This window comes from Neofelis nebulosa, chromosome 2 (genome assembly GCF_028018385.1).
Source record: "Neofelis nebulosa isolate mNeoNeb1 chromosome 2, mNeoNeb1.pri, whole genome shotgun sequence".
Classification (NCBI taxonomy): Eukaryota; Metazoa; Chordata; class Mammalia; order Carnivora; family Felidae; genus Neofelis; species Neofelis nebulosa.
This window is the reverse complement of record NC_080783.1, coordinates 115483287-115503012: the sequence shown is the minus strand read 5'-3', so window position 1 is coordinate 115503012 and position 19726 is coordinate 115483287. Positions and strand designations below refer to the sequence as shown.

Here is a 19726-nt window from a genome sequence, read left to right as displayed (position 1 = left end):
ATTTAATTGGAACAATTTCATGTGCCAATTCCTACATCATCTCTCCATAAAACAGAATATTGTGTTATTATTAGGCATACAGCATGTACTGCACATATGCTGGAGCTTGAAATAGGGACAGACAGAGCTGGGGGAAATATTTTGCTGGCTTTTAAGACATCAGTACTGGCACTTCATTTTCTTTTTTTCTTTTTTTTAACATTTATTTATTTTTGAGACAGAGAGAGAGAGCATGAACAGGGGAGGGTCAGAGAAAGAGGGAGACACAGTATCTGAAACAGGCTCCAGGCTCTGAGCTGTCAGCACAGAGCCTGACGCGGGGCTCGAACCCACAGATCGTGAGATCATGACCTGAGCCAAAGTCGGATGCTTAACCGACTGAGCCACCCAGGCGCCCCTGGCACTTCATTTTCAATAGGAAAGGACCGCCCCACTGTGTAAGTTTTGCTGGCCTGTTTCCTGCCATCTCAATATAAGCATGACCTCTCGTGCCAACTCAGTGTATGTTAATGAGCTGTTACTGAAGCATCACACTCTGTGTCTTGATCTTGTCTTATGGACTTATTTCTACCTGAGAATTTGCTGAAACTTTGTCTGAAAACTGGACTCTGACATCTCAGGTGTTCCAGGTACTTGTTGGGAAGGCTCTGACTTAACTAGACAAGACTGGGCTCCATAATTATGAAATCAGGGTATTTTCTGGAAGTGCTGGTAGGTCATAACTACAAGGGCAGATGGATCAGAGAAGTCAGACCCCAGGCCTCAGTGGAGAAGGCTTTCCTACCCTGCTGGCTCTATGGTGTGCCCTCTGCCCACGGGCATGCAGACTTCTTGTGAATAAAGTGGGGACCCAGCATTTCTGAAGGAGAAACAAACATTTGTCCCAACTGAGGAACTAAAAAAAGAATTTGTTTATTGAGGGCAAGAGGATGCAGGCAATATAAAAATCAAAAGCTTATCTGGCTTTCACTGACTTTACTTTCTCTGCTTCTCAAATGGGGGTTGCATTTTATGTATACATTTTCTGAGGGTCCCAATCTGCTCATGGAATCCTTTATACTGGGTGGAGGGGGGCAGCTGCGGGGCAGACTCCTTGAGAGGCCCTCAGGAGAACTCTCTGGGTGGGAGTGTGGCTCAGTGCTGCCTACTTCTTTCCTTTCTGCTTCATGTGAACTACAAAATAGTCATTGCATGCGATGGTGAGCCCAGCGATCAGCGAAAAGAAGCTCTGGAAACCCACTCTGCCGTCCCGGCACTGGTCTAGGTCCTTCATTATCTTGTCCACAGCCAGGGGGTCTTTTTGATTCTGCAAAGAAGAACAAAGGCAAGAACTATCAGTCAGTGGCTGCAGTGGCCAGCTTCTCTGGTTTGTCCCACTGACAACCAGTAATAGAGTCTTCCCATTACCTGAACTCTTGTTTTAGGTTGTAAGTGGTCTTTGGACGTCCCCTACATGTGTTTTTCTGCCTTGAGAGAGCATTTCAGTAAATGGATATTTTAAACTCAGAAAGAGGTTTTCCGTGGCATTCTTTCGTAGAACTACAGGGATCTTAGGAACTGCCTATTTCTAGAAAGAGGAGATTCACGTCAGACAAGCTAAACCCAAGCCTTTTAATTCTCAGTCCACCGTGCTTGCCACCGTGACCCTGGTATGGCCTTGTGAACTGCTCTGCTCCTAGTTCAGCTGTTTCCACAATTTTCAGTATCACAGGATTCTGCCTAAGAACCACCCTAAACTTCCCATTTTGTAGTGTGAGCCTACATTCTCTTAACACATGTTTATTCCCAATGGCGTGGTCAAATCCTTGAAAAAGGAAACTCCTTAAGGAAAAAATCTCTAAACATTAAAAAAGAAAAAATTAAAAAAAATTTTTTTTTTAATTACCAAAAGTGGGGTGGGGGGCACTTGGGTGGCTCAGTCAGTTGAGTGTCCAACTTCAGCTTGGGTCATGATTTCGCAGTTTGTAAGTTCGAGCCCCACGTCAGACTCTGTGCTGACAGCTCAGAGCCTGGAGCCTACTTTGGATTCTGTGTTTCCCTCTTTCTCTGTCCCTCACTCACTCATGTTCTGTCGCTTTCTCAAAAATAAAAAATTAAAAAAACAACATTTAAAAAATTAAAAAAACAAAAAGATCTCAGAAGATAGTTTAGGGAGTAAGTTTCAGATCACTCCTTGTCCTACCTAGTGAGGTGGGAAAGTGTGGCTGCTCCCACGGGGTCCAGACCATCAACCGGGGGGGAAATATGGCCTCCTAGAGGTGTGCAAGTGTTCAGGGAAAGTCTGTGTAATCCCATCGATCGCGTACATGAGTGAGGAATCGCACACTCAGTGTCTCAGGTATGCTGGATGTGTACATCCTGCACTCAGAAATCCCCTACAGTAAAGCAGCCATGTTTCCTACTCGTGGATGGTAGACTCCATCCTAAGCCATCAACTACAACCCCCTCTGTGTGGCTGTCTTCACTTTGGGTGGGTTTCAGCTAATTCTGGCTTCACCCCCAGCTTCCTGGTTGTGGTCTGAAGGAGTGAAATTTGGATGACACAAGGGGTCAACTTTAGAAACAAAATACTTTTGTCAGTTCAGCGAGTGTGGGTGTGCCCAGAATTATGACCCGTGCCTGGAATAAATTACACTACCATGTTCAGTACTCAGTACTATACACACCCTTTATGTTTCTTCTGCTACAAAGCCTTTAGGGAGCAAGGGTCTGTGTCTCCTGTGATATTCATCTTGGCTTCTAACATATGCAACAGCACAATTAACAAGGGTTTAGGGGGTGTCTAGGTGGCTCAGTCGGTTGAGCATCTGACTTTGGCTCAAGTCATGATCTCATGGTTCAGAGTTCAAGCCCTGTGTCAGGTTCTGTGCTGACAGCTCAGAGCCTGGAGCCTGCTTCAGATCCTGTGCCTCCCTCTCTCTCTGCCCCTCCCTGACTCATGCTCTGTCTCTCTCTCAAAAATAAATAAACATTAAAAAAAACCCAGAAAAACCAAAGAAAGCACAAGGGTTTAATATACGTGGGGAATGCCTTTGTGTGGTGGGCAGGCTTAAAATGAACACATGTCCTTGCATTTTATGCTTGCTTGGAAGGATCACAGAAAGTGGAAGCATGGAGGTAATCATGCTCAGCCCTCTCATTTTTCAGGGGCAGGAACTGAGGCCCAGAAAGCCAAAGTAGCCTGCCCAGTATGAGGGCAGAGACAGACTTCTGGTCTGGGGCTATACCAGAGGGTGTGCAAAAGCAGAGCAACAGCATATTCTAGCTCTTTCTGGGATGGCATTGTGGTAACTGCAGCTGTGACTGTCATTAGGCTTTATACCTGTTTACTTAACTGGTATTGACGACGTGTAAATCAGAATGTACCGTAAAACCCTGTTTACTGAGCCAGGAGTCGGGGCTTGACTAACGTGCTATCCACCAGGCACATGACAGGAGACAGGACCCAGCCTTTTACCATCATCTCCCTTCACCCTTTAGAGGCTGAAGTCATTTTCTGCACCAAGCACAGTAGTGCAAGGAAAGAGGGACTTGCATTTCATGCTCATATTTTGTCAAATAATGTTTCACCTTCCGTTAAATGCAACAACCATGTCTTGAGGGCCTATGATGTAAAAGGACAACTGTGCCTTGCAGCCTAATGTCCTGAGTGAGGTGTCAGAGCTGATGGCAGAGTCTTCTTCCAGTCTTGATGGAGCCGTCGGTCTTTCAAACTCAAGTTGCGCTCCTGTGTTCTCATAGCTTTTTTTTTTTTTTTTTTTTTAAATCTCATAGCATTTTCAATGTGAAAAGCAGTTATTTCTGGAGTGACGCTTGGCTTTCAGTCAGCAGATGCTTAACACTGTTCCTTTATAGAGTAGGAATAATATTTTTAAAAAGTTCTTATCTGAAGGGATTTAAGAGATGCAAAGTTGCTCAGAGTGGATATGACCAGAATGTGACAATGCCAGTGCCAGGTTTATGACCTGAGGTGGCCATTTCCTAGCTGATGACTCTCTGGTAAGAGGCTTTTCTTCGGTGACTCTGTCTCAGTGGACGCAGGTGACTCCACCTTGTCTTGTGGCGATTCATGTGCAACTTTATTTCAGCTCCATATTGTAAGCCCCTTGAAGGCAAGGACTGCGTCTTCTCTACCTTCTGTTTCCCCTACAGTACCTTACAAACAGGAGGCACTCAATAATGTTTAATAAATAAATGAACAAGGACACCTTTCTACTAGTGGCTTCCACAGGGAAGGGATGGGAAGAGGAAGGAAAAGCAACCAGGGGCTAGAAGCACTGGTTTTCGTGTCTGGTTCTTTCTGAGCCTTTCAGCACTTACTTCCAAAAATCCAGGGAACTCCTTTTCCATGAGTACTCTCAGGTCCTCCTTTGTTAGGTAGCCTTTGTCCCCAGCAAACTTGTGGAACGTGAACATCATCGTTTCCATGGCGTGTTCCATTTGAGACGGCATTTTGATGAGGTCTGTTGAAACCTTTTAAAAGATGTAAAGAAAGAGTTTACATTAACTTTTAAGCCACACGTACTATCAGTCTTCTGTAGGTAACTAGAAGGAAGATAAGTAGTAGATCATCCATCAGACCCTTTTCGGCTCTAAAGTTCAATGACTCTGAGGCCCAGTTCACCCCAGGTGGGCCCCCCTGCTGATGGAAGCAGGTACCTCAGGTATTGGTGCTCTGAATGAGGAATTTGTCTAGTTGCCCACTAATTCTGCATAAATCACCTAATGAGGAATAAAAACTCTAATCATTTGGATCATTTGGAAAAGCAAGGTCCGCGTCCCTCTGTTTAACAGACAAAGCATCTGCAGAAAGAGCAGGCGTTTCATCTTTTCTCCTGGCACTGGCAGATGGGACTCTTAGACATGGCTGATACCAACCACCCACACAGTCAAGCCTGGTTAATACTGAAAACTTCAACCCTCCACGGTTAAGTAGGTAACCTGGTTCGGTGTAAGTCTAGGTTTAGCAACCTGTTTACAAATGAATTTTGTCTGCTGGGCGTGTATTTTTTACCAAAGGTGTGAACTTGTTATTGATTGCAGTACAGATATTTGCATCTCCGGCAGTAAAATGCTGTTACTCAAAGCTACCCAAAGCTCATTATCTAGTTTCTTGAAAAGGAACAGGTAACAGGAGTCAGGACTCCTTTGGGGACCTGGTTTTTGGCAGGAAGGACAGAGAGCAAGAGCTTTCCATCAGAAAGTGTTTGAAAGGTGGGAAGGGAAGCATATCAGATCACTATAGTCATGTATAATGATCTGGGGGCATACACCCAGTACTTAATAGGAACTCGGTGAGTTTTGGCTTAATTGGAAGGAATGCTATGGCCAGAACAGAGCACTGTTGGCTAACACCACCTAAGATCACTAGTGGATAGATAACAGTTTAACTTGAATAGAGACTGTAGTATACCACTTACAATAGAACAAAACAACAAAAACACCTCACAAGAATAGGTTTTGAGCACAGGCTGAAGGAGAGGCTCGTACCTTTCCCTGCTGATTTCAGTCTGGTTCCTGCTGCTGACAGATCTGTGTTCAACACAGATTCCTAAATGCTGCCTTTTACAGAGAAGGTGGAGTTAGTTGGTGACCCCAGGGATTGAGTAATTATATTTAGGGAATTGTAAATTCTACCCCCTTAATCCCCAGAAAAATGCAGGAACCAGCATGCCAAAGAATGTGCTACTCTAGAGAATGCTATATGCCAGGATCTGGGATGATTCATCTGAAAGTCAGTTCTCTTGGAGAGATCAGCAAATTAATGCTTCAGCGTTTGCTGTGAGATGAATTCCAGGGGAGACACACCCTTTTCCCCTCTCTTCCTACACAGCCCTTGTGGTTTCAGAGGGCAGTCCACAGTGCTGAGATGGAGTTGCCCTTGCCTGGATTGTTCTGGAAGTCCAGCAGTGTAAGAGAACTGAACCAAATGAGCCACCTACGGAAGAAAGACGTGGGAACCCACCCTAGTTCTGAAGTAACTCAGGAAAGAAGTCGGAGACCAGAGGTGTAAAAATACCTGTGTCTAAGCTCAGAGCGGGAGGGTATTTCACAACCAGTTCCCAAAGATGCCAGAAACTGCACTGGCTGCCAGACACCCTGTTCACCTTCTTCACAGAACAGAGCAGAAGGAAAGTGCACTGCAAAGCCAGAGGACAAAGAAAGGGGACGCAGTAGTAGAGTAAGGACCGCTATAATAGGGGAACAGGCCAATTTAGGAACTTGTAAGAAACACAAGTTGTAAGCAGGAAGAAATCTTGGCCACCCTAGAGTATCTTCTTCAAGAAAATGAGGCCGGTCTTCCCTGAGTGAATGCTCAGGTCTCCGGTCCTTCCAGTCCCCCGCCCCGGGTCCTTCCAGTCCTACCCCTCCTTGCCCACTTGCTGTTTTATTCAGCACATGGGCCGTGAGTATGTGAGTATGGCAGGCACCCAGCTGACTCCCTATTTGTCAGGTAGACCTTTTGAAATGAGAATGCAGAACAGTGACTAGCCAGGAATCTAAGTTCATGAAGGTGAAATAACTGACTTTGGACACCAGAGGAGATGCCCATGGTCTCATCGGGGACCAGTGCCCATAGAGCACTGAAAAGGGCAACGAGCAACTTATTGTTCTGAAGGAGGAGCCAGTGCACTGGTTTTAAAGTAAGACGAAGGAAAAGCGGGGACAGTGAGGATTAGAAGTGTTCTCTTGGCCAGTGGAGGAGTCACAGAGCTCTCCCACGGAGTTGGCAGCCCTCTGGTCTTGGGTGGGGCAGACTGTAGGGCTGACCATTGGCTGCTAAAGTTGCAAGCCCAGGGACCTGAATCTGGCACTTGGATCTTCCCAGCTGCCTGACATGCTCCACTCCTGGGCAAGAGCTTGATAAGCTCTCATGGGGGCCTGGGCCTGCAGCTGAGAGGATGGCAAGAGGATGGCAGTGTCCTCTCTGTGCCTGAGACAAGCTACTCCTGTATTTGAAACACCCTTTAATCGGTTTCCTGTTGGCCTCTCAGATTTAAGATCCTCTAGGTCAAGAACTGTGAATTTTTCTGTCTATGAACCACAAAATAAGCATCTGCTAAATGAATAAGTCAGACAAACCCCTTGGCAGGGCCCGAAGTACCTGTGTGACCACTCAGGTCTGGACTGAAAACTGTGTAGCTCAGAGCCCAGCAGAAGGACGTGAGGCTGGGAAGAGCTGGGGAAGGGGCCCAGGGGCCCTGTGAATGCATCAGTAGAGTTCAGAGGGAAGCACATTCCAGGAGTGCAGGGAAAAACTGTCCTGCTAAACAGGTCTGGCCAGACTCTGAACAGGACTTCTTTCTTTTCTGACTCCTGCTGTTTTCTTGTGTTTTGTTTCTCACTGTGAACCCCACAGGCTATAACTACCTCATCGTTTTCTCATTTTTTATTGAACCATTTTATTCTGATGTCTGTGTAACCTCCCTACCTGTTTGCCTTGGTAAGATGGGGGCTCAGAACTCTGTAGTCTTTCTCTGTGTAGTTTTCTCTCTTTTTTAAAAAAAAATTTTTTTTTAATGTTTATTTTTGAGAGAGACAGAGGGCAAGTAGGGGAGGGGCAGAGAGAGATGGAGATGCAGAATCCAAAGTTAGCTCCAGTCTCTGAGCTGTCAGCACACAGCCAGACGTGGGGGTGGAGCTCACTAACTGTGAGATATGATCTCACCTGAGGTGAAGTCGGAGGCTTAACCAACTGAGTTACCCAGGCGCCCCAAGTGTACTTTTCTTTATAGAAAAGAATTCTGGACTCCACAGATTTAGTCACAGTGATGGGAATTAAACTTTCCATTTCTTGTCCTCTTAAAATGAGCACCTACTGTGCATGTCTGGTGTTAGGCTGGTGCGTTCCCACACTCTCTCTCTCTCTCTCTCTCCATGGTGCTTGACTTTGGGGGAGTTCACCAGCTAATGGCATACTATTTAAAAAGTCTAGTTAATTGTGTTTCTGTTTCTTCTCCTACTAGATTGTGAGCTCCTTGATCAGGGTCCCAGTAGGTAGCAACCTGCCATCACAGCCTGCTCAATGAATTGGTAAGAATGAAATTGACAGCAATGTACATTTTGCTTCTCCTGGGAGTAGCAGGGAGCCTCCTTAGAAACGTGTCTGCTCCTGAGCAATCCCAAATGTTTGCTCTGGATCCATGCCCAGATCCAGACCGTAATTTCAAAAAGGATACTTCTAAAGAGCAAGAGGCCTGATTTACTTTGCTCTTCTGTGTCTTGTCCATACCCCAGTTTTCTTGCAGCCCACCCAGAAAATAATTGGCAGGGTGTCAGTAAAAACAAACATCTGTTATTTAAAATGTGTTTAGGGTTTCCTTTCTTTTGCTGTGGAGATTTTGAAAAGAAAAGAAATTTTTTTAATTGAACACAGAAAGTGTTCCTAAATTTGATCCCTAAAGAGAATTCATAAAAAATGAGTTGAGGCAATGGATCTGGATCCAGGCTGTCTCTCCCACCTTTCCCCAAGCATAAAGCTTGCTCACTAAAAAAAAGGAGGTAGCAGAGGGAAAATTCCAGATGTAATGCAATAGGAAGAAAGAACCCAGAAGCCTTCTCTACCCCAGTGGAGTACAACCATGTTTCTTTGAAGAATTGTCAGACAATCAGCATGAATTGGCAAACAATAGCCATTGTGACAACTGCTATCAAATCCATTGGTGGGTTGGGTGGTAGTTATTTAGTGAAAGGGTAGGAAGTGTTGAAAATTGTTTAAAAAAATAAGTGAGTTCATTCTTTTTACTTTTGATACGAGATTCCTAAATCGTTAAGTCCCCAGGAAAATGAGAAGCTTAAGAAAGATGCTAAAACTTCATTTCAGCTTTCCCTGCACTCAGAGTGCTAATTTATACATCATAACCTGAAAGGATTCCATTGTTTCCCTCAACTTTGAAAGACTGTACTGTGTCCAAGGGCATACCAAGTGGGTAGTGCTCTTAAAAAGCCACATTTTTGGAACTGTCATTGGAAAGCAGGAAGGCACCCAGTTTCAGCTCCACCCAGCCCAAGGCCTGACCTCACTGGGGTGGCTGCTTAAGAGACTAAGGTTAGAGGCCAAGCACGGGAGGAAGAGGGCCCATCTGACATTGTTTGCAAGAGAAACCAGGGAAAAACATCACCTAGAAATCAGTGTACTTTATTTATGTCCAGTGCACCTTTAAGAAAATTTGAAGACCTGAAATAAACTCCAAATAATAGGTCAGATGAAGAAAGTAGCTTCTGGCTGTCAAGGAAGGCATATACCATTTAGGAGAGACAATTAAATAGAAATGGGATAGGAATCTGTAGGGGCAGAATGCATGAAGACATTTCAAATGAGTTATATGAACTCATTTCTGCCCCAGCCTCTGGTATTATCTTTTGCAATCTGCCGAAACATGTTGGAGGCAAAGATCTCTGTCCGTCGGCGTGTTTCCATGAGCCTGGCCTCACCTGAAGTTCAGGATGTAAAGATCCGCTACTGCAGGTTGAATCTCAAGCTGCAGGGGGAAAAAATCTGCAGCAATTACCGCAAACCTCTTGACGGGAAGAGCTACCTCACTAGTGAAGCTTAGGCCACCTGCCAGCAGGCACTCGGGCCAATCATCCGACAGTGCTGTGTCTTACCATGGCTCTGCCAGTCTAATTGCTGCCCTCACCCACGGATCAGTCAAGAAACCTCTCCTTCAGATTGCCAGCCAGTCCTGGTGTGACTCACTTCCTCTTGGAAAATGCCCTCTGAGATGGCACAGTTCCCCTTTTCCTTTAGGGAGTGTTCTGTCCGGCCATCTGCAGAGAGTATCTGGAACCATCTCGGACCACACCCACATGGTCTCACAGCTGAGTCACCGGCCTGCACTAAGGGGATCTGGGAGCCCTTTGTGCTAACCACGCCCTGTGCAATGCTCTCAGCTCCCCTGGGGAGGGAAGGGGGTGTAGGCTTAATGTGTTCCAGAGTCTGGGCTAAGGGCTCTGCCCAGCTTGTAGCCGCTCTACTTTCCTCCCCAGCCCCACCCGACACGCCAGAGTCCCTGTTTCAGTTAGCTGGAATCTAGATGGACAGTTAGCAGCGTCCAGGGCTGGAGGAAGCTGCATTCCTTTGGCCAAGCTCAAAGTGGTGACCAGGTACCAAGGGCAGGTCTATCTGTCTCTTTGCACTGGGCCAGATTAATCTGGGTTGGGAGGTCCTTCATCAAACCTACTCTTCCCCCTCTTTATAGTTCCACTTGTGTAATTAAGATCACAAGAAGGGAATCCTTTGAGTAGAAAAATCCCTTCATATATTCCCCTCCCCCCCAAATCTCGCTAGCCAGGCTTATAAAGAAAACAAATAGACCTCCCCCTCTCCTGTCTGGCATACAAACAACAGGAAGCCCAACCTGAAACATCAGGGCGAGGGACTGAGCAGTGCCCTTTAGGAAGGGATCTGCCGGCTGCCGGGCAGTCCAGCTCGGAGGAGGCCGCACACATCTGGACAGAGGTCAGCCTGCAGCCAGAGCGAGCGCATATGCCGGTCAGGACGGGACGAATAGCTCGGGTGACGAGTGGAAAAGCAGGAAAGTGGGAGTGAGGAGAGATCGACGGAAAGGGAGGAGAGCGCAGAGGCCCCAGGCGTGGACACGGAGGTCCCGGTACGGAGGACGAGCGCCCCTCCTCCACTCCGCGAGGATCGCGGCAGGGGCGCTGCCGGTCTCGCCGGGGTGTGGCCCAGGGCGCGGAGCGGCGGGCGCCCAGCCGACCCCGGCGCTGGGGCAGCCGATGGGGGGGCTTCCCCGCGCGCGGGGTCGCGGCCGGGGGGGCGGGGCGGGGGCGGCTCGGGAGCAGCGGGCTGAACTCACCTTGGCTGGAGGCGCGGCGGGGACGCTCGCTCGGCTGGGACGCGCGGGCTAGTGAGCAGAGCGTGGCGGGCTGGGAGCCTTAGTATGGGGAGTGGGGGTGGGGAGGGGAGGCAGGAGGAGCCTGGGCCGGTGTCCCGGTCCCTGCTCACCCCACCCCTTCCCCGCCCTCCTCTTCCTGTCCCCCCGCGCCCCGAGCGGGCACACACCCTCCGAGGCGATGCCGTGGGCCTCACGCCCAGCCTCCGCCCGCTGTCACCTCGGCGGAGAGCGTTCTTGTGCACGTCCGTCCCCGCTCCAGGGCTCTCAGATGGCTCAGGATACCCCCGCCCTGGGCCGTGCCCTTCCTCTCGGGTCTGGTTTTAGAGAGGGAAGGCGCAGTCCTCAATCCAGACGTTCTGCGGGTGGGGCGCGCTGCCCCACAACCGGTGTAACCTACAGGTCCAGGAATTAATTTCTAGACAACACTGCTGGGAGGGGCACGTGGAGTCCTAACCGCCACAGGATGGTCGTAGTTCTCGTGTTAGGCCCAGGATTTCAGTCCCGAGGGTCTTCGTGGCCTGCGCCCCGCTCCACCTACTCCTGGTGCCCGTCTCTCTGGGTGGGGTATGAAGAGTGCCGCTCGGCTTGTTGTCCCCGTGGATACAAACCCTTTGTTCAACAAGGGATTTACCCCTCCTTGGGGATGGCTTTACGTGGTGGAAAACTCAGCTTGACATTGTTAAGACCAAAGTTTCTAAGCCTCCTTTTTGTCCTGTAATTGGCTTGTTTGGTTCTCAAAGCCCTTTAGGAGAAATTTCTGGAAGAAATTTAGAGAAAACCTAAGTGTCTCCTACTGGATGGATAGTGTTCCCCCGCCCCCATTTATTTTAATTGTGGTTAGGGTTAAATGCAAACTACTAGCAGCTATAAAAGTCCCAAGTCCTGGGTTTTCCTTTGTTCCCAGGGGAGGTCCTGGGAGGAGTGAGTGATCCCAAAGGAATGAGCAGACTCAGGGAATCCTTTAAGTGCCACCATGTGACTGATCTTGGCTCTTGCTAGGAAACCCCAATTTGAATTTCAGCTCTCGCTCACGCTAGGTTCATGCAACCCTGGTGCTGACTGTTTAGGGAGGCTGTTCTTCAAAATCTTGCTGTATGCTTCCCAAGTTTTTCCCAGGCCCCAGGGCACAGTCAAGAGTGAGAAAATCCTGGATCTGTTAGTCCCAGGGAAGATGCAACTGAATTTAGTATGAGAACAACCTGTTTCTACACTCCCACTTACTTGAGTTCTTCATTTGAGCCACAAACCTTTACAAATGCTTAGTTTCTGTGCTAGGTAGGCCCTGAGAACTCAGACATTAAAGACTCAGTTTCTTCCCTTAAAGAACTTCAAGTCTTGTCAGGAGATAGATAAGCAGTCAAAATCCAGTGTTCCCAGTGAATGGTAGAGGACACTAGGGGATACTTTGAGAATGTTAACCCTTGGAGTAGTCACAGAACAATTCCTGGAGGAGGCAACATTTGACAGCCATTTAAAAAATAACAATGATGGGGGCGCCTGGGTGGCTCAGTCAGTTGAGCATCCGACTTCAGCTCAGGTCATGATCTCGCGGTCTGTGAGTTCAAGCCCCGAGTCAGGCTCTGTGCTGACAGCTCAGAGCCTGGAGCCTGCTTCACAGAAGTGTCTCCCTCTCTCTCTGCCCCTCCCCCACGTATGCTCTGTCTCTATCAAAAAATGAATAAATGTTAAAAAAAAAATTTAAAAAATAACAATGACTTGGGGCGCCTGGGTGGCTCAGTCGGTTAAGCGTCCAACTCTTGATTTTGGCTCAGGGCATGTGAAATTGAGTGCGGAGCCTGCTTGAGATTCTCGCCATCTCTCTCTGCCACTCTCCTTGCTTGCACATGTGTGTGCGCACTCTTTCTCTCAAAAGAAATAAACCTAAAAAAAAAAAAAAGACACTTATTGTGACTTTGAAATCTAATTGCAAAAAGGTTACATTCTTATAAAAGGTTTAGAAAATATAGCAATGTATGAAAAAGAAAATACAATTATTTGTAAACCTATTAACCAAAGATAAGTACTTTTTATGTCTTTTTTTTCTAGTCTTTTTATACATCTATTATATATAAGTTGGGGATTTGCGGTGAGTGGGGTGGATTTGGATTTTAAAACTTGAACCCAGGGTTATTCTTGAAGTTGATCCCTAAAGTGATTTCAGAAAGAATGAGTTGGATCCAGGCTGTCTCTCTCACCTTTCCCCAAACATAAAACTTGCTCACTAGAAAAGTGGGCAGCAAAGAAAAAGTTCCAGATGCAATGCAGTAGGAAGAATGAACTCAGAAGCCTTCTCTACCCCAATGGAGTACATCCACTTTTCCTTGAAGAATTGTCACACATGAGCCTGAACTGGCAAACAGCCATGTGACAACTGCTATTTAGTCCTTTGGTGGGCTGGATAGTATTTATTTAGTGAAGGGGTAAGAAGTGCTGAAGACTGTAAAAAAAAAAAAAAAAAAAAAAAAAAAAGTAAATATATATACTTTTGCTTTTGATGTGAGATTTCTAAATTGTGATCACTATGATTATAGAATTACATTTTCTATTTTTGTCTCATAATACTTTACTCTTTTGTCATTAAATATTTATCAAGAACATGCTTATTTATTCACTCATTCTTTTTTTCCCCATTCAACAAGTAACTATTCAACTACACGGTAGCCTCTTTATTCTCTTCTTCTTCCAGCTGGTGCCAGACTCTGAGGGCTCCCAGGTCCTAGTAGCTGCAGTTCCAAAGACAGAAGAACCTGGGTTTCTGAAACACTGCTAAGTGCTGAGGATACAGTGGTGAAAATGGTCAGTAGGATAGCTGCTATCTCTGCCTTTGTGCAGTTTTTTGTGACTTTGTACTGGTAAAATCCTAAATATCTACCATGGCTATAAATCTCCTTCTAGAAGAAGTGGTCCCTGGCAGTTCTTTCTTGAGAACGTACTTGTGCCTTGTAAACCACATGCATACAGTGGAGTCAACTCTGTGTCACTAGTGACAACCAATCAGATCAGGCAGCAGTGCCTGAGCTGGAGCTGCCCAGCAAGGATGGTGGGGCCGTAGGGGGAAGGGGAGTTGTGGGAAGAGAACAGATAGAATGGGCATGTGAAAATTAATAAAAGGATATCGTGTTGAAAACGGAGTAGGGAGGCCAGCAGGAGGAGTGTTCATGCCCTAGCACTCATCGACTGCAGATGGAACAGGGAGAGGGACCCGCAGGTGGATACCACTTCACCATCCAGGCAGGAGAGAGGAAGGTTTTCTTCCTCCCCCAGCAACAGCCCAGCCAGTGAGAGACTGTCACAACTCAGCTAACGAAAAGTCACTACGCTTCAAACTCCAGTTTACTCCAAGGGACTTGATGTTTATAACAGCCCTTCTGAACTTCTAATTTCCTTTATAAAAGAGTGGTCCTCTCCTTTGTTCTCCTGACTTGCCTACTGTTTGCTTGTCCTGGTTTGTAATTCTCTGCTGTTCCCAAATAAACCCATTTTTGCTGGTAATAAAATTGGCCCTTTTATTTTTAGGTTAACAGCCATCCACGGAATGGGAACCTGAGGCAGTGTGGTCCCTGGAGCAAAGTGAAGGCCATGTTTAAGCCACCAGGCCTCTGGTATGTTCTAGTGCACTAAATGCTAGGTACAGGGGGCATTGTTCCACTGCTCAGGCAGTAGTCCGTCTTCTCCGTGTGGAAACAAAACCTGGTACCCAGTGGTACTTAACTTCTGGGGTTTGTAGCTGTAGCGTGGAGGGCAGCCTGTCTGCCAGAAAGATGCTTTCTTCCCATCCGAGTGTAGAGGTTCAGCTGGGCTGTGGCCGATCAGCTGAGAATTACGTTCCTGGCAGCCCTTACACGTAGGTGGGACTCTGACTAGTCACCAACTGAATGGGACTGGCAGCGATGTGTGTCACTTGCAGACCAAATTGGTTAAGAGGCGACTTTACCACACTTTTTCATTCCATCTGCTAGACTCTGAGGCTTTAGGGTTGGAAGAATCACAGCTGGAAGGGGTCCGAGTTCCTGAATCACTGAGTGGAGGAAAACTACCTGCTAGCCGGGCACACCTTCACTGGAATACTTATGTGGGTGAGGAAAAAAAACTCTGAAATTTGGGGGTTATTTGTTACAGCATAATCCTAACAAATAGAATGGCGTTCTTTCGAGTGCTGGTAATTTGGCAGACTCAGAAAGATGCGGTTGTGGATGTGAACCTCAGCCACCCATGCTGCCTGCTGAAGCCGGCGCTGCTGTGCGGGGCCCTGGCCAAGCCCAGCCCGCCCCGCACCATGTGCGTGTCCCGAGACCACTGACTCTGTGCTCAGTCTCTGCAGGAGTTCTCAGACGAGGTCATCGGTGGGCACACGGTTCACCTGGGCAAGTACCAGGGCTTCCTGTGCATCGTCACCAGTGTGGCCTCGCGGTGAGGCAAAACAGACGTCAACTATACTCAGCTTGTCGACCTGCATGCCCGATATGCTTGCTGCATGCGGTTTACGGATGGATCCTGGCCTTCCCTTGCAACCAGTTTGGAGGCAGCAGCCAGGGAGCAATGCGGAGATCAGGCAGCTCTCTGCTGGCCATAATGTCACACTCGATTAGTTCTGCAAGATCTGTGTGAATGGGACAGTGCTCACCTGCTGTGGAAGTGGATGAAAGTCCAGCCCGAGGGGAGGGGCATCCTGGGAAATGCCATCAAACCGAACTTCACCAGGTTCCTCACTGGCAAAAGGGCTGTGTGCTGGAGCGGTACGGTCCCTTGGAAGAGCCCCTGGAAGCAGAGAAAGGCTTGCCCTGCTACCTCTAGCACCGCAAGTTCGCGCCCCTCACAAGGAGTTGCAGCGGTCCTCCATGGCACTTCAGGTGGAGACCACAGATTTACAGTTGCCTGGTCAAGACTAGTGCTGGCGATCCAGAAAACAAAACAAAACAGCAAACCCCCAAGTGTGGCTCAACTAGTAACCCTAAGTTTAAGGGAAATATAGTTTTTTAAACCTTTGCCATATTTTTTGAACATTGAGGTTGTTAGCAGTTTTTGTTACTGCCATACTTAATAATGATATACAGTAGGACTACTTTTGAATAAACATCTCTGCCCACATATTTATTTTCTTAGGATGGATTCCTATCAGGAATCTTAAAGGACAACTAGGGATTAGATTGAGTGGGGGCAGAAAGGAAGGAAAAGCATGTGCCAGAGCGTGGAATTGTGAGGTAGCACCTCCATCCCAGGAATTGCCCTGGTCCCGAGAGGAGGTACCTTTCCTGGGGTGCCTGAGATACTCTACCGAGGAGTCTGGAGTGTGTTTCTGAAGGTAACACAGAGCCACTGAAGAATTTTAAAGGAGAGTGAGTGGCTGTCCCACTTACTAGCTGCCAGGCTCTGGGCAGGTCATGACTGTGAAGGCACCCAGCCTTGCCCAGCAGGCAGCAGGTTCTACTCGGGAGAACCAGCTTCTGTGTGGTCCCTCCCTCTGTGGAGCAGAAGCTCTGGGGAGGCCAAGCGGGGCCCTTCCATGGCTCAAGGTCTCTGTGATTTGTGGTTAAATGCCTTTGAGCAGTGTTCCTTCTGGAGTGCTGGAGGGTTTCGTAGAGGCTATGCTCACTGTGCTCATTTATCTCTTGGGGCAGCAAAAGCTGAAGGACTATAGCTTGCCTTCCTTCCTTTTACTTCTTTTGTTTTAAGTTTATTTATTTATTTTGAGAGAGACAGAGACAGTGTGTGGGGGGGAGGGGCAGAGAGAGGGATTGACAGAGAAGCCCAAGCAGGCTCCACGCTGCCCGTGCAGAGCCCAACACGGGGCTTGAATTCACGAACTCGTGAGATCATGAGCTGAGCGAAACCAAGAGTTGGATGCTTAACCAACTGAGCCATCCAGTGTCCCCCCCCCCCAACATTCCTTCCTTTTAAATGCAGAACTCTTAGCTTTGGTTTGGAAACCATAGGTGAGCTGCAAATTCTAATGATTATAATCTAGCAAATATTTACTGAGTACCTTCTAATATCTGGCATGTTCTGGGTAATGGGGATATATCAGTGACCAAGACAGACAGATTTCCCAGGCCTTACATTCTAGGGGGAAGACAAATAAAATAGAAGGGGAAAACTAAACTAATAAAAATTTTTGTAGATTGTACAATTTTTGTAGATTGTAATGAGTGCCATGATGGGAAGAACAAGGGTCTGAATGAGAGAATTGAAGGGGACACATTTTAGGTAAAAAGTCAGAGAAGAGTACACTGAAGAAGGGACATTAAAAACATTTTTTAATCTTTATTTATTTTTGAGAGAGAGAGAGCACAGAGTGCAAGCAGGGGAGGGGCAGAGAGAGAGGAAGACACAGAATCTGGAGCAGGCTCCAGGCTCTGAGCTGTCAGCACAGAGCCCGACACGGGGCTCGAACCCATAACCACAAGATCATGTCCTGAGCCAAAGTCGGATGCTTAGCCCACTGAGCCACCAGGCGCTGAAGAGAGGACATTTAAACCCAGACTTAGAGGAAGAGAAGGAACTAAGGTTGTAAATACAGCAGGGACTAGGGGGAAGCTTTCCTGGTGGAGGGAAAAGCAGGTGCAGAGGCTAGGAAGCAGGGAGGGGCTTGGGCTTGGGAGTGGGGTGGGTTGGGGGTGGGGGGTGGGATTGAAAAGCCATCAGTGTGCCTGCAGCAAGGTGCCTGCAGCCGAGCGGAGAGTGACAGGAGATGAGGTAGGAGACGCAGTCGGCTGTGTCTCAACATAGTGGTTAAGAGCACAAGGTTGGGGTGAATCCAATTTCCTTGCCTCTCATTAACCATGTGATGTGGCACATGTCACCCAGCTGTTTCAAATTTTAGTTTTCTCATTTGGAAAAGGGACTTGAACTTGATCGTCGTACCTGCCTCCTAGGGATGTTTGGAATATAAATGAGAAAAAGCATGTAAGTGCTTAGCAGGGTGTCTGGCACATAGTAAGTGCCACACTCTGTTAACTATAATTATTATTAAGTGGAGGGTGGGGTGGAGCCAGATGGACCCGTGTTGAATCCTGGCTCTGCTACAGCATTGCTTTGTGCCGTGGGCAGGTAAGTCTCCATGCCTTCTGTCTCCTCATCTATAAAATTCCTCCAATCCCTATCCTGCAGGGTGATTATTATAGGAATTATATGAGATGATTTATGTGCAGTCATCCTGAAGGGAGGAACCAAGCCCTTAAGGTCATAATTATTTAAAAATATTTTCCTGCATAGTCCCAAGGGGCGCCTGGGTGGCTCAGTCGGTTGAGCTTCTGACTTCAGCTCAGGTCATGATCTCACAGTTAGTGAGTTCGAGCCCCACGTCAGGCTCTGTGCTGACAGCTTGGAGCCTGGAGCCTGCTTCGGATTCTGTGTCTCCCTCTCTTTCTGCTCCTCCTCACTCATGCTATGTCTCTCTCTTTCTCTCTCTCAAAAATAAATAAACATTAAAAAAACATATTTGTCTGAATATTCCAGCCTCTTTGTAAATACCCCAAAAGAGACAATCAAAACCTGAATGAGCATCTGTTATAAGTTTGTGACTGCTTGTGTTATGGATTGAGGTGGCTGCCAGAGAAAAACCTGGGCATTTTAGCCTTCCTTTCCCTTTTTCTCATCATGAGGATCCCTGATTTCCCTGGTCTCTTGCAAGAAGGAAGAAAGAAAGACCTCATACTTTGAGTTAAGTAATAGAACACCAGCTTGTCTGAACCCCAAGAATGCTTGGTGTTGGGGGCAAGATAGGACCTGTTTCTCATGGGCTGTAACCTGCCTGTCAGACATGTTGTTCCTTTTCCTTTATTAACACTTGACAGCAAGTGGTACTTCAGGCAGCAATTCTGGGGGCTGTCTGAAAAATGCTGTTTAAGCCACAGGTACTGTGTTCTTTGGTCATGCAAGAAGGAATGTGGCTGGGGAGGGCTCAGGGCCATGGAGCCCTGGGGACTCCGACTCTTTGTGAAAAGCTGGCTGCTTGGTAAAAGCTGAAGCCTCAACAGCGTCAGTCAGCCGGCAGCTAGCCCTGGGGTTTCCTGGCAATCCGATTCCAGCCTGGAAGCAAGGGGAGGTTGCTGTGCCGAGCCCTCCTGGATTTGCACAGGGAGAGGGTGTGTCCTTGCTTCCTAGCTAGTGCTGTGGGACCCTCTGGTGGCTGTGGAGTGAGTAGCTCTGCTGTGGTGTTGGCTTTTTCCTGTGTGGCTCTGGTAGAAAAGGGACAGGAAGCCGTGGAGTGAATATGGGGCTGGAAAGTTTTCCCCATTTGGCTTGACATGGAGGCTGTGATATAGGTTGGCGCCCTCCCCTATTTGCTCATGCCTTTGGTAGCGTTTCTCAGGGCTTGGGCAGTGGGAACAGTAATCTTCCATGTACAAGGTGCAAGAAACCAGCAAAACAAAAAATGAAAATAGAGATTTAGGTTAAAGTAGTCCTTGGTGCCATATGGATCAGAACCCAATTAGGGCATAGAATTCAACCAGTTTTATTGGTTGGCTTTTATGTAAATTCATTTTTTTTCCTAGTATTTATTTATTTTGGGGAGAGCACAAGTTGGGGAGAGGCAGGGACAGGGGAACAGAGGATCTGAAGTGGCCTCCGTGCTGACAGGGACAGCAGAGAGCCCAATGTGGAGCTCGAACTCACAATCTGCAGAGATCATGACCTGAGTCGAAGTTGGACACTTAACAGACTGAGCCACCCAGGTGCCCCTAAGTAAATTCATTCTCATGGTTTTGAGCAAGACATTTTCAAGTCCAGAGTGCCTAGTTATTGGAGAATGTGCTTGCTGGTAATCAGTGGGGGCATCTTTGAGGTCTATATGGATCATATTGTAAGAACAGAAATGTAATCCAAGTTTTGCATATTAAAAATTAACATAATTTTATAGTCTACAA

The 19726-nt window shown here is 47.4% G+C and overlaps 1 protein-coding gene and 1 pseudogene across 1 annotated transcript; one reads left to right on the top strand and one right to left on the bottom strand.

Annotated features, from left to right (window-relative positions):
* Window positions 1–15860, top strand: part of LOC131503933 (phospholipid hydroperoxide glutathione peroxidase-like) — a 59989-nt pseudogene extending 44129 nt beyond the window's left edge.
* Window positions 889–10976, bottom strand: S100A10 (S100 calcium binding protein A10). Its single transcript, XM_058715736.1, has 3 exons — window positions 10821–10976; window positions 4321–4473; window positions 889–1306 (listed from the first exon to the last, which is right to left on the bottom strand). The coding sequence occupies exons 2-3, from the start codon at window positions 4450–4452 to the stop codon at window positions 1145–1147; spliced, it is 294 nt and encodes a 97-aa protein (XP_058571719.1). The 5' UTR covers window positions 4453–4473; window positions 10821–10976; the 3' UTR covers window positions 889–1144.
* Window positions 15861–19726: the final 3866 nt, after the last annotated feature.

Excerpts from the sequence above, each read along its gene's own strand:
- S100A10 (XM_058715736.1), bottom strand. The coding sequence starts at position 4,452 with ATGCCGTCTCAAATGGAACACGCCATGGAAACGATGATGTTCACGTTC. Across the intron at positions 1,307-4,320 it reads AGTTCCCTGGATTTTTGGAA|AATCAAAAAGACCCCCTGGC; the intron begins GTAAGTGCTGAA and ends TCTTCTTTGCAG.